The sequence below is a fragment of the Syzygium oleosum genome, unplaced genomic scaffold (assembly GCF_021117445.2).
Source record: "Syzygium oleosum isolate NSW1041296 unplaced genomic scaffold, Sole_v2.1 Sole_v2.03, whole genome shotgun sequence".
NCBI classification, from domain to species: Eukaryota; Viridiplantae; Streptophyta; class Magnoliopsida; order Myrtales; family Myrtaceae; genus Syzygium; species Syzygium oleosum.
The window spans coordinates 4,930,693-4,944,287 of NW_026607487.1; the positions used below are offsets into that span (position 1 = coordinate 4,930,693).

Here is a 13,595-nt window from a genome sequence, read left to right on the forward strand (position 1 = left end):
AAAACGCTTACGTGGCTTATTTTAATATTTTCTCTCTCCTACGTGGCTTATTTTAATTTTCAATGATAATTTTTATTATTAAAAAATAAGCTAAATAATAATATAAAAAAAACAAAGAAAAAGAAGGAGAAGGCCCATGGTGGCTGTGGCCAAGCCCTCGCCGGTGGCCGCTGCCACAGCCGTCAGGAAGGGTTGGCGGAGGTCGCTTGGGCCTTCCTGAAGCCCGGCGAGGGCTTGCAAGCCCCGATCTGGGGGAGGGCCGACGACTCTCGGTCAGATCTGGGGCGAGGGTCACGCCTTCCCCCAGATCAGGGCTTACAGGCCTTCGCCGGGGCCTTGCCTGGGGCTGGATGCATGCAGTCCTAGGGTAGTATCACCAAAGATATCACTCGTATCGAAGACACTCAAGCAATTGTTACCACTACTCATGGTCGACCCAGTGCGAACGTACAATTTCCTACAAAATCAACTCTGTGATCCTCTGTTTCGCGCCCATTTTCCTGAGGTTACTCCAGTTACGCCCATTTTCCTGAGCTTACTCCAGTTGAAGTATGGCGGGGCCGGCGCTTCTCCCTATAGGACGCACCCTGGACCATGGGCTTCAGCATTGCCTGCTTGCTCGGGAGCTGCCTCGCCTATCTTCTGAAGAATGTGTGCCTTCCTGATTCTTCTCTCCCCAGTGTCTATGGCCAAGCCCTCAAGTCTGCGACTCTGTTGCTCGGATCGTTGTCGTTGGTGTCTTTGGTTACTCTGCTTCTGCCTAGCTCATGGACCACGTATTCCTATGTAGTATATATCTTTCTCTTGATGACAGTTGGGGCACCGATATGTTCTATACTTTTCAAATGCAAGCTCAGTACATCATCCGAGACTGGGACAGTGCATGGGATTTTGCTTTTGTCTAGCGCGTTGTCTGTTGACCAAGAAACCGACCTCCCGGTCTAAACCCGGCGAGGACACATTTAACTTTGAACCCGTCCGCGTTCAGTCGCACATCGGTTGCTTATTCTGTGTCGTTTAACACGAGGAATAATTTCATCGACTTGACTCATGCATCTACGACCATCTGTACCAGTCGATCCAAACAATTAACGATTTGAATTCGGGCCCGAGAGTCATGTAGCCGAGTCATTTAGGCCTCAGACAGGGGATGCCCGACTCTAACGTAAATTTGTGAGCACATTAATAACTTTGGTGTGTGAAACTCTTGTTGGATATCAATTATGACCTACTTATTTAAATGCACACTTGCTATTTGTTACATTAGTTTTCAAATCAAATTAAAGGCAACCTACAAATTAATGGTGGTCTATTAAATGGCATAGATCTGTCATGTTTGCTTTGATATTGCCAATTTAATGAGTATGTTTATAGGTACAAAGTTTTGTTGAAAAAGATGTGACTGATTGTATGTATATTATATTATGGGTTTGGATTATTGAGTTTCGAATTATTATTTTATAAATACGTATAGTAGATGTTCGATCTACTTAGGAGGGATATAAACTACTTACTAGATTGTGGTTGCTTGTACCATTCATTTTAAATCTTTTTCAGGTTTTTGAGCTAGCGACAAATAGACGAGAGCGATATCGACGGAAAACTTTTGATTGTCATATTATGGGTATAAGTTTAGATAGTTGGAAATATCTGAAATAATATTTGTTTCAGTTTAGTTCTTAGTTTGGCGAAGTATATATTTGTTTTGGCAGATTTTATAACATGGTTCCGTAACCAACTCCCTATTTTATCATATATATAGATGGATAAAAGTTTTGATTACAAGTTGGTGTTGGTTTGTGTTTGAGGCTACGCCCTTAAGGTAGGAGGACGACCATATCATTTCCCCTATACTTGTAGGAGTTGGGGTGTGAGAGGAGGCGTCAGCTTGAATTGATATAAACCGTGAGCAACCATCCAGCACAAAGGAAATCCACGAAGGCGACTCACGACCGCACGTCCAATTCACGTTTTCTTTACGTCCATCGAGGTGAGGTTCATCGATCCCTTTTCTTTGTGCTTACGTTTTAGCTTTGATGTAAAAATAATCGCACTTTTCCATCTCTTGATCCGTTCAATGTAGTCCTAAAGTCGTACATGTATGAATTGTGGAATATTCTTATGAATTAGCTCAAGTTAAGAATTTCCATGCTCCTTTGCATAGCCTTACGGTTCGTTTCTCGCATTGGTTACAATAGGGTAACCTCACCATAGGAATGGGATCTCTCCCTGAAAGGGCCTCCTTTGCCTGTCCCCTTGTGGGGCGGGCAACAAGGATGTGTTTTGGCCTGAATTTCACTATGTCTTGCTTCCCTTTCCGGTAAGTTTGCCTAGAGAATATTTGCGTCACTTGACCGTTCTCTTTGCACTATGGTGTTGGATGGAGTATACTCCGCTTATAATGTTACATCGTATAGCATGTCTCCATTACGTTGATATTCAGTTTTGCACCAACCTTTAATATGAGTGTCGTTATTTACTTATGTTTTTGGACTCCCTGTCTTTGCAGATACCTAGAAAATTGAAATAAAGTGTTGGCTCTTAGCCTCTTACTGAGGTTCTCTTTAAAAAAAAAAAAGGGATCTTTTTATTAGTTTCGCTCGACCATGTAGTTATAAACATGCAATTACATATCAATAATTTTTTTAGAAATAAATAAATAAAAACATAGAAATTGCATTTGTGTGATTATGGCATCTTAGGACTAGTTAACTTATGACTCATTCTATCTCACATAGTTTAGAATTTATTTTCATCATTGAGCAATTAATATTTATTGGTTTAGTTTAGTGCAAGTTTATTTTTTATACATAGCTCACGGGATCCTTTCCCGGACTTAATAACGAATCGTTGTATAATGTTGTCGTTATTAATTTCTAGTACTTTATTTGCTCTATTATTTATTGATTTAATTTTTATTATTTGTGCACTTATGCATGGCCATATAGATTTTGCATATTTAAAACAAATAAATATAAAAAAAACAATTGAATGAATCTTTTTCATAAAAGAGAAAAAGGTACCAAATGGGCATTAGATATATCTAGCATAATCCAGTCTCCGAACTCACGAATCTCTTCTTCGTGGAAGTCTCGTGTCTTGCTTGGCCTCTAATCGGCTCATAATACATTAGCAGAGACTCCTAAAGCAAAGATAAATAGCATAATTTAAATGAGACACCTTAATGAAGTAAGATCAGGAAGGTCGCAACAGAAGTTGAATGATTTGTTGAGAGCAGCCCAAAAACAGAACTCTGAAACTGGATGATTGGCTATTGAATTCATGCACCGTCTGCTGCCCTAAACATCGATACGCCGATTACCTCTTTCATGTCAATCTGCATGTTCCGAACGCCGGTCAAATGTGGATGTTAGGAGTCATCTGAGCTCGTACATAGGCATCTTTTGGACGTGATTGGGTCAATCCTCTGTTCGATTGTCCAGTTTATCCTGTTAAGGCAAAAGATGTTTTGGACCAGTTCATGAGGAGTACTTCTATTTGTGGTTCTTACTCGGTAATTAAAGTTACTGTAAGAAAAGACTAATGCTGCTGAGATATTGCATTCTAATGCTGAAGTGCGCACACGGTACAGTGAGCTTAAGAAACAATTTGGTAAGGAGGAGACTAACCTGTCTACATTCTCTTGGTCGAGTTGTGTTTTCAAGAGCATGATCTCAAATTAGTCTGACCCATATCCTCGTTACCATCTGAATCTTCAACGGCGACTGCAATTTCTTCCGTTCTCGGAGCCTTTGCAATGTACTCCATTGTCAAATATATGGCCGTCAAAGCTATTCTTTTCCTCTTCTGAGTTGTACATGTATGTGCAACATGCGAAGCCTTTTGCAAAAACTCACCGTAAAATGGATTTCCGTCACGTGCAATCCCTGCGTTGGGGGCATCCACCGGCAGGCTGTCCCTGGCAGATTTTGTCCAACGTTTCATTAAGTAGCGAGACGGTATCTTGAATATTTTCTTGAAGTTGAGTACTTTCAATGCATGAAAACATAAAATACCGACTGACTCAAACTTCCCACAACTACATGCTAGCGTCAAATTGGAAGGATCAAACTCCACAGTGTCTGTTTCCGTGCTGCCTTCTTCAGTCAACTTAAACTTACAAAGAGTTGCTGTGGGCCCGCTTTCTTCGATTACTAGAGATAGGCTATTGATCAACTCCTCTTTGAACATCTCGAAGATCGGTCGAGTATACAAGCGTTTCGCTTGTTTCATCATCGGAATCCTGGATTTCAAATTCTCCATGTCTTTCTCGCAGCGCCTGTCTTCCTTCAATTCTTCCCCGCGCATGTTCTTGGCCGCCTCTCCACACCGGAATGCAATTTGGGACAATGTCATTGTCTCGCAGGAGAGATTCCCGAAAGCACGTGCATTTTCATTGTGTTTAATCGAGAGTAGGCCGGCAGAGAACACGTTTTTTGTGAACGCGTGAGACCATTTCTCGCGCGTTCGATACAAAGAAGCAAGCCACGTGTCTTCATGCAGCTTGGACTTTGTTATAAAGGAATTCCACTTTGACTCGAACTCTTCCTGCGAATGGACATGAAGGACGCACTCGCCAAAGAGGTCATCAAGACCAGGTTGATCAGGCAAAGGAGACAGGTACTTATTGAAACTGTTCAAGATAGACCAAGCGGGCAGACAATGGCGGGTGTCTGGCAAGACAACCATTAAAGCATTGGCGATTTCTTCGCTCACATCAGTAATGATTGTCCGTGGTTGCTGCCAACTCATTGCTTTAAGGAAACTCCGGAGCAACCAATTGAACGAACCCACGGTTTGATTGACCAACACAGCGCATCCAAATATGATGCGCTGCCGGTGATGATTAAGTCCCCAAAATGCTGCACATATCATGTCAAACTTGTTAATCCTTGTTCTTGTGTCTAGGACCAGAACATCCCCGAAATGCACGTAATCGACCTTGGACCGGCTATCCCTCCAGAAAAAATTTGCCATGCCCTGTGCCGCTTCTACTTGCTCCGTGTGAAAAAAGAGAGGGTCTGCGATCTGCATGGTCTTGAAGTAACCAATTAAGTCCTGAGTATCATCAAACTCAGGCATTGGGTGACTTTGCCATGTGCCTTGCGAGACATCACTGTGATTCACATTGGAAACAAAAGCCCGCTCTCCGGCTGTCGTAACTTCATCCGCAATCTTGCCTGTCGAAAGAGACGTGGTCGCATGCGAACCTTCCACTCTCCCTTGGACGCCAGTGAGACATCCCTTGAGATCATGATTATGCGTAAGAACGACCCTTGAGATCGTCCACGTTCCATCATTTACCGTGCACTTGATCATAGCCTCACAACCTGTTCTAGTGTCTTGTCTTTTATACCGCGTTGGCTTTTCGATCTGCTCTTTGGACTTGTACCCTTGGCAAGAACATAAGAAGCACTTCGACTTGATGACAGACTTGTCTGATCCCAAGTAATCTGCTTTTCCCCTTCTCACACGGAAACCGGCTTTTTTAGCAAAATTGGAGTAAAAATCATATGCTGCCTTTTCTGAACAGAAGGTCATCCCCACGCTCGGCGGCCCAAGGTCGGGCTCGAGCCCCTCTGCATCGATTTTAGCATCAGAAGTAGATTGGATTTCATCTTCGTCGCCGGTTGCTTCCGGCAACATCGAGCAAGATGCTCCCTGACTCGATTTGTGATTGATCGAGCTATGTTCCTGTTGATTCTAGGACAAGAAAAATAGAGTTTCAACATAAGAAAATGACTGAATGGCTAGTCTATGATTGTATCTTCTTGTCCCGAGAAATATAAAGATGTCTTACAAGAGAACAAAATTTGTATGCATGTGCTAGAAATGTTGGGAATAAAATGGACCTAAAACGGTTAAGAACCCGAGATTAAACATCAAAAGAAAAAGCACACATTAATTGACTTCAAAGGAACTAACCTGTTAAACTTCACAGAATAAAAGCAAAAGACTACGGAAAATAAAAAAGAACAAGGAAAGTAATTTTAAACAACCAAGAGCCTAAAATTTAAAAATTGGCTCGAAAAAAAAGGTGTTAATAAAGACGAACATAGATTAAGATTTGCTCAGCTGCAAATTGATGCGAACTGAAAACTGGCTAGAATATTAAAAACAAAAATCACTCTGAACGCCTAGAAAGTGATGAGCGCAAATCCATAATTGAAAACCGGCTGAAACAAATGAATCCATTACATTAAGGTTTGTCATTTCAACATTTTTGGAATTTTCACGAAAAATAACATTTTTGGAATGCTATTTTGGGCTTTAATGACTATTATTTTTTTTTTACAATCTTGCCTCACTGATATTTCGTATTCTAATCTTGCCTTCATGAAAAAACTGTTCATCATTCTTACTCATATACTCTACATCTATTCGCTGGTGGCTGAGGCGCTGAGGTACAGGTCGCCGAGGTCGAGGTCGAGGCTTGCCTAGTTGAGGGTCGCCAAGGTCAAACCTCGCCTGGGGCCGTGCAACCTCAGCGGCGATCACCTGGGTTGCGCCTACCGTCGAAGGATCAGATCTGGGTCGCCGAGGTCATCGCCTAAGGTCGCGCCCTCGGCGACGGGCCACCACCTCTTTTTCAGGGTTTGCCTGAGCTTCGCAGGTCAGTGCTGAGTTTTCAGGCTTCGAAGGGCCAGATCTGTTACGGGAGAAGAGTAAATACATATCTCTGAAATTGGCGACTGGTGATTACCTGTTTCCTGAAGCGATCAAGCTCATCTTTCCGATGGTTGAAAGAGCCAGAGCTGACCTGCTGGCTCGAGTTCACCCCCTCGGCGCCGCCGGATCTGGTGTTGCGACAGTGGATGCCAGAGACCCCGGACTCTGCTTGGCCGTCAATGCAATGCTCATTAGCCGCGGTCACCGCTTGCTCAACCCCTCTGTGCTGGTCGGAGTAGGAGTACAAGAAACGGGACCATAGCTGCCGCAGATCTTGCTCCTGCTGGGCCTCAACATTGATCGTGTTGCCGAAGAAGACGTCGTCACAGCCGCCATGGCCGGGAATGGGAGCGCTCTGGGCATCCGACGCAAGCCACGCTGCCAGGGCCGTCTCGAAGTCAGACAAAGAAGGATCAGGTTCTGTTAGTTCGGTGTTCGCTCGTTCTCCAAAGTCATCTCCGGGACAGGAGTCCGATGGATCCATTTCTCGGTCCGTTCGCAAAATTTCGGGCGCGCTGTCAGAAAAGGAATCCACTAAAGCGCGTTTTGAAAGAGATAGAACACGACAAAAGAGGAAGAGAGAAGGAAGGTTCCTTTCTTTCATAACTCACATTCTTGCTAGGTCGATTTATGTGAAGTACTAATTATTTAAAGGAAATTAAAAAAGCGGTACGAAGAAATTAAACACATATATCTGGAAAGAGGAAATATTTCAAGATTTGCACTTTTTTCGATAAGGTGTTTGTCAACTAGAATAGATTCAAATTGTAAAATTGAAATACGTTAGAAATAAAATATTAATTTATTCATTTATCCATGGATTTAATATTTGTAGTATAACTTATTGAGGAAATTTGAAGGAATGAAAAAGGATTGTGATATCTTAGACTGCGTTTGGTGGTCCGGATTTGGATTGGGATAGGACATGATAAAGTAGGATTAAAAATCCTCTCAATATCCTCCGGATTGTAAAAAATCCTATCATATGTTTGGTGTAACCTAAATTGAAAATTTTCAAAAATCCTTAAAATATCTCTCTGTTATTTCGCTAACGACAGAAGGAAGCTCCTCTCTCCCAAACCATGACATTGTTGTAGTCCCATGTTTTTATCCCCGGTAACAATCATACACACAGTGGCGACCCCTCAGAATCGTCAAGTTAGTCTTGAACAAACTTGACCTTGTGATACTCTGTTTCGGCGCAACCATTGTTGCCAATGCAATAGAGCGCGAGGATTGTGTATATATGCAATCGAGACTTGTACTCGTACGCGTGAAAAATCCAGACCAAAATCAAAACCTTAATCACTAGTTGGAGCGAAGCAGAGTGGATTTCGGGGATTTTTTTAGAGCTTTCTTGTCTTTGTGTGGTGGTGGGTGAGTCGTGGATGTGAACAGAGAAGAAACAAGTCAAAGACGAAGAGGAGAGAGATGATGGGAAGAGAGGGAAAAAGTTGCAGGGATAGCATAAGATTTTGCTAATATTTTGAAATTTAGTTTTCTATTTTTTTTTAAATCCATATATACATATCCTATCCGAGTTTATCCCACGCCCTAGGTGGGATTTTTTTTTATACGGACTATAGCTAAGCTATATCCGATCATATTTAGATTTCGTGTCACTCCAAATATCGGATAGGATAAAAGTTATCATATCCGGAATTTTATCTGACTCACCAAACATAGTCTTAAAGGTAGGAGGTCGTCCCTATTTTACATAACATTATAGATTATCGAAAAAATGCAAATCTTGAAATTCCATAAATTGAAACCTTTCTTGAATTACAAGATGCATTTAAGAAAATGGACCTCCTACCTTTAAGGGACCTCCTACATTCAAGAAAGGTCCGTAAAATATATGTGAAGTACTAATTATTTAAACCAACCTAGCAAGTGGATTCGACAGCAGAATCGGGATGGAAAATTCTTGATCGAAAGGCATTAAGTGCGATTCGTCTAGTGCTAACGAAAAAGACAGTGCCAAATCATGAAAGCAAGGATTGCAAAAGAAGCCATGGGTATTCGAATGAATATAAATGAGAAGCAATCCACATCAAATCAAATATTTTTGCTGAAAAAATTGGTTAATATGAAGTTATCTAACAGAGGTTCTATGGTAGAGCATATTAATAGTTTTACGCAGGTCCAATGCCATTTCAAATCCATAGGCATAAATCTGGGTATGAAGCTCCAAGCTTTTCTATTTTTATGTTCCCCTTGGAAAGCTACAACACTGCATTGCAGGGAATTTCGAGCACCATGAAGGATGATTTAAATCTAGATGATGCTGTGAGCTGCATCATGGATGAAGCTGCGAAGGAAAGTCTCAAGTGAAGATAATTTTTCGGCATCTACATCTTCAACAGCACTAGCAATGGAGAACTGTGGGAAAAGCAAAAACAAAGGAAAATTCAATGGGCATGGCAAGTCACAATCAAAGGGGAAGAGAGAGATTGCAAAAGATGAGTGGTTTTGTCACCAAACTGGCCACCGGAGGTCTCAATGTGAAGTCTACAAAAAGAAGCAGCGAAATGAGAATCAATGAGCTAACTTGGTTGATGAACCTTTGCTAGAGAACTTGTATTTGTCTGCAGGATTTGATTTGACAACAAACTAGTGGTTTATTGACTCCGGTGCTTCTTTCCATTGCACCTCGCGAAGAAACATATTTGTTGATTATGCCAGTGGAGATTTATGGCAAGTGATTGTGGGAAACGACCACATTTTTCCGATTGTTGGAAAAGGAACTATGATTGTGAACATCTCAGGTGGAGGACGTCTAGTTTTGCGTGAAACCAGGCATATTCTAGAGTTGAAGAAAAATTTGATCTCAACTAGTAAACTTGACCAAGAAGTTTTGATAACTACTTTTGGATGTAGAGAGTGGAAGATAACCTCGGGGGCAAGAGTAGTAACAAAGAGAAATCGTACGGGTACACTTTATTTTCTCCAAGGATACAATACCTGTGATATAGTTGCAACTACGGTGGTTACAAGCATTATCGTTTGGGACATCTTGGTGAAAATGGTGTAAAGCAGTTACATTCAAGAAAGTTGCTTCCAAGTTTGCAGAAAGTTGAATGGGCGACAGAATAAAGGCCAAAAGCTACAGTTGGTTCATACTGATGTGTGGGGACCGATTCAGGAACTCTCTTATGGTGGTAAGAGATATTTTGTCACTTTCATTAATGATGCGACAAGGAAGACTTGGGTCTATGCTCTCAGAAAATAAAAATCAGAAATATTCAGAATGTTTAAAATGTGGAAGACCATGGTAGAAAATGAGACGGGTTATAAGATTAAAGCTCTAAAGTCTGATAATGGTGGTGAATACATGAGTAAGGAATTTGTAGAATACTTAAGCTGGGAAGGCATACACGAGCTGAAGACTGTTCCTTGAACTTTCAAGAGAACGGTGTAGCTGAGAGGAATAACAGGACCATTCTGGAATGTGCGAAATGCATGAGGTTGTAAGCAGGTCTCCCACTACACTTATAGGTTGCCACTATTGATACAACTGTTTAACTGATCAAGAGAAGTCCATCTAGTGCTTTAGATGGAGAAATACTGCAAGACCAATATCAGGTAAAAAGGTTAATTATTCATATCTAAATGTTTTTGGTTGTATTGCATATGCTTTGATTGACAGTGAGGGTAGGAAGAAGCTTGATGGTAAGTCCCAAAAGTGTACATTTATCGGATATAGTGGCGATGAATATCACTATAGGCTTTGGGATCATGAGAATAACAAAGTTATTCGTAATCGGAATGTGGTACTCCATGAAGAAAAGATGTACAAGGATCGTTAGACAAAGCATGAGAAGGCAGTATAACTAGAATATGTTGAGCTAGACACAATGCTTAGGGGTGTCAATGGGTCGAGTCGGGTCGGGTATCAAGAAAGCCCGACCCGACCCAACCCGAAACGTACAGGGTTGCGCTTGACCCGCCCCACCCCTGCCCTAGACCCTATTTAGCATTTACCCCAGAAAATGGGTCGGGTAGGGTCGGGTTAATGCCGGTACCACATTGCCAAAATCTCACCAGATCTTGCTCAGTTTTTCTCAAGCAAGTGCAAAACCAAGAAAAAGAAAAAAATACGACCGCCATCGTGTTGTATACCGTTGCGGCAAGCTATGGGGAAAAGAACATGGTGAAGCTCCTATTGCAGAAAGGAGCCAACAAAGACGTCCGCAACAAGTACGGCAAGACCGCCTACGACCTTGCGGTAGAGCATGGCCACACGAAGCTCTTTGACGCCCTAAAGTTAGAGGACAGATTGTGCACGGCGGTGAGGATAGGACAAGCACGGCAGATCCAATGACTTCTTGAGAGCGGGGCCGCGATCAACGGCTGTGACCAGTACGGGTGGATAGCGCTGCACCATACCTCGTTCAAGGGGCACACCGAGGCGGTCAAGGCTCTGTTCGAGAAGGGAATCGACATCAACGCGAAGGACAAAGATGGATATACATCCGTGCACTGCATGATCGAATCGAGGCACACGAAGGTTGTGGAGTTACTAGTGAAGAAAGGAGCCGACGCGGAGGCAATGACCAACAAGGGATTGAGCGTGCTACAGATTGCCGAGTCGATGGCTTACACGGAGATCTCAAGGATACTCGAGCACGGCAGCGTGGACCAGTGCGGCGAGGGTGGTTGGAGAGGAGGAAGAAGGGGAGATCGATATAGTTAGGGCTCGGGTGGGGTTGGAGAGGGAGAGGGAGAGGGAGAGGGAGAGGGAGAGAGAGATGGTGGCGTTCCGTCTAGATCTAGGGTTTTGTCATTAAGAGAGAGGAGAGAGAGAAGAGGGAGAGAAAGGGAGAGAGAATAATGGGTTAATGGGTTGGGCCCGACCCTACCCCAACCCTAATAATACCTATATCTAAAAGCCCTGCTCGAAAAGACTTAGGCCCAATCTCAAAAGACCCAAATTTTTAGGACCGAGCTGGGCCGGGCCGGCTCGGGTTTTTTTGACACTCCTAACAATACTCATGAAAATGGTTTCAGTAGATCAGAGTGTACCTAAAGGGGAGGTTCGAGATGAACCTATTATCAATGAGCAGGAAGTTCAAGAGGAACGTAGTAATTCGAAACAAATTAACGACCCTAAAGTACCTGTCTTGAGGAGAAAATTACTAAAGGTAATTTTTTATCCATCAGCAAATACTATTTTGAGCCATGTCTTATATACATATTCGAGAGAGTCAAAAACTTATGATAAGGCAAACAAAGACCCATTTTCACATGCAGTGAAAGCGTGCTATAAAAGCGAGATTGACTCGTTACTTTAGAACAAAACTTGGGAGTTGACCAAGTTGCCTACCGGTAAAAAAACTTTGTAAAACAAGTGGTTGTATAGGATAAAAAAATGAAGCAGATAGTAGTATAAGATACAATTGGAGATTGTGGTTAAGGGTTTTTCTCAAAAGGAAGGAATCAACTACTCTGAGATATTTTCACCAGTAGTGAAAATGACATCAATCAGAGTTTTGCTAAGTATAGTTGTAGTGGAGGATCTTCATCTCAAGCAATTGGATGTGAAAATGGTGATTTTGCATGGTGACCTAGATGAAGAGTTATACATGGCGCAACCTAAAGATTTTGAGGTCAAAGGCAATGAGCACATGGTATGTCGCTTGAAGAAAAGCTTGCATAGCTTGAAGTAAACTCCATGGCAATGGTGCTTAAAGTTTGAAGGCTTCATGGAGAAAAGGGATTTGCACACCGTGAGACTAATCATTGTGTTTATTTTCGCAAGTATGACAATGGTGATTTCGTGTATCTCTCTTTATATGTGAATGACATGTTGGTGGATAGCTCCAATATGAAAAGAATCGCAGAAGTGAAGAAGATGTTGGCATCGTAGTTTGCTATGAAAGATTTGGGAGAGGTCAAGAGGATCTTAGGCTTGAAAATCATCAGGGACAGGAAAAATAAGAAACTATGGCTGTCGCAGGAAGACCATGTGAACAAGGTGTTGAAGATATTTAACATAGATAAGGCAAAACCAGTTACGACTCTTCTAGCGAGTCACTTCAAACTTTTCAAGGATATGTGTCAGAGTACTCAAGCTTTAAAATATGAGATGGCGGCAGTCCCATATGCATTAGCAATGGGAAGTTTGATGTATGTTATGGTGAGCACGAGACCAGACATTGCACAGGCAGTGATAGTTGTGAGTTGATATTTGCAGAACCCGGGCAAGGAGCATTGGAATGCAATAAAATAGATATTGAGATATCTAGTAGGTACATCAAATTACTCTCTTTTTTTTTAGGTACATCTCTGGAGTTGTAGGTTTGTGTGGATACAGGTCACTCGGGTAATCAAGATAGTGGTAAAAGTACCACTGGATAACAGTTGCAAGTACAACAATAAGCTGGTATGCAACTACGGAAAGCAATGGCTCTATCAACGACGGAAGTGGAGTACGTCGCGACCACGGAAGCCGCCAAGGAAATCATGTGGTTACAAGATTACATTGAAAGCAGCTAGTGAGCATATTGTGGAGTGATAGTCAAAGTACAGTGCGCCTGACAAAAAATGCAACTTATCACTCAAGGACTAGACATATCGAGAGGCATTATTATTTCATCAGGTCAGCATTGAAAGATAGTGGGTTAAAACTGCAGAAGATTGATGGTTCGAAGAATCCAGTTGACATGTTTACCAAGGTAGTAGACAGGAAAAAACATACTTTCTATACTACTATAACTGGGAGTACTCCATGATAATTGACGATGAGTATCTTAGAGGCACAAGTTCCGGTTACTAGCTTTTAAAGTAGATGTACACAAAGTTGTTTGGTGCATCGGGTATATTTGTTTTCAAGTAAGAGATATGTTGGTGGGTGAAGCCAAATTTTTTTAAGGGCTTTTTAGTCTTTTCTTTTCTTTTTGCTTTTAGGTTAAAAGCTATACTTC

The 13,595-nt window shown here is 42.0% G+C and overlaps 1 protein-coding gene across 2 annotated transcripts; it reads right to left on the reverse strand.

Annotated features, from left to right (window-relative positions):
- Positions 1-3,027: 3,027 nt before the first annotated feature.
- Positions 3,028-7,235, reverse strand: LOC115680923 (protein FAR1-RELATED SEQUENCE 5-like). Of its 2 annotated transcripts, none has more exons than XM_030604762.2 (3): positions 6,704-7,235; positions 3,630-5,694; positions 3,028-3,449 (listed from the first exon to the last, which is right to left on the reverse strand). In XM_030604762.2, the coding sequence occupies exons 1-2, from the start codon at positions 7,151-7,153 to the stop codon at positions 3,661-3,663; spliced, it is 2,484 nt and encodes an 827-aa protein (XP_030460622.1). In that variant the 5' UTR covers positions 7,154-7,235; the 3' UTR covers positions 3,028-3,449; positions 3,630-3,660. The 2 variants fall into 2 exon arrangements, with proteins under 2 accessions (XP_030460622.1, XP_030460620.1); XM_030604760.2 differs by having other exon boundaries at positions 3,630-5,703.
- Positions 7,236-13,595: the final 6,360 nt, after the last annotated feature.

What these genes read in the sequence shown, in the direction of transcription:
- LOC115680923 (XM_030604760.2), bottom strand. Translation starts at nt 7,153, where the DNA reads ATGGATCCATCGGACTCCTGTCCCGGAGATGACTTTGGAGAACGAGCG. An exon ending in TTGATCGCTTCAGGAAACAG is followed by an intron (nt 5,704 to 6,703) that starts GTAATCACCAGT and finishes TTCTTGTCCTAG; the next exon opens with AATCAACAGGAACATAGCTC.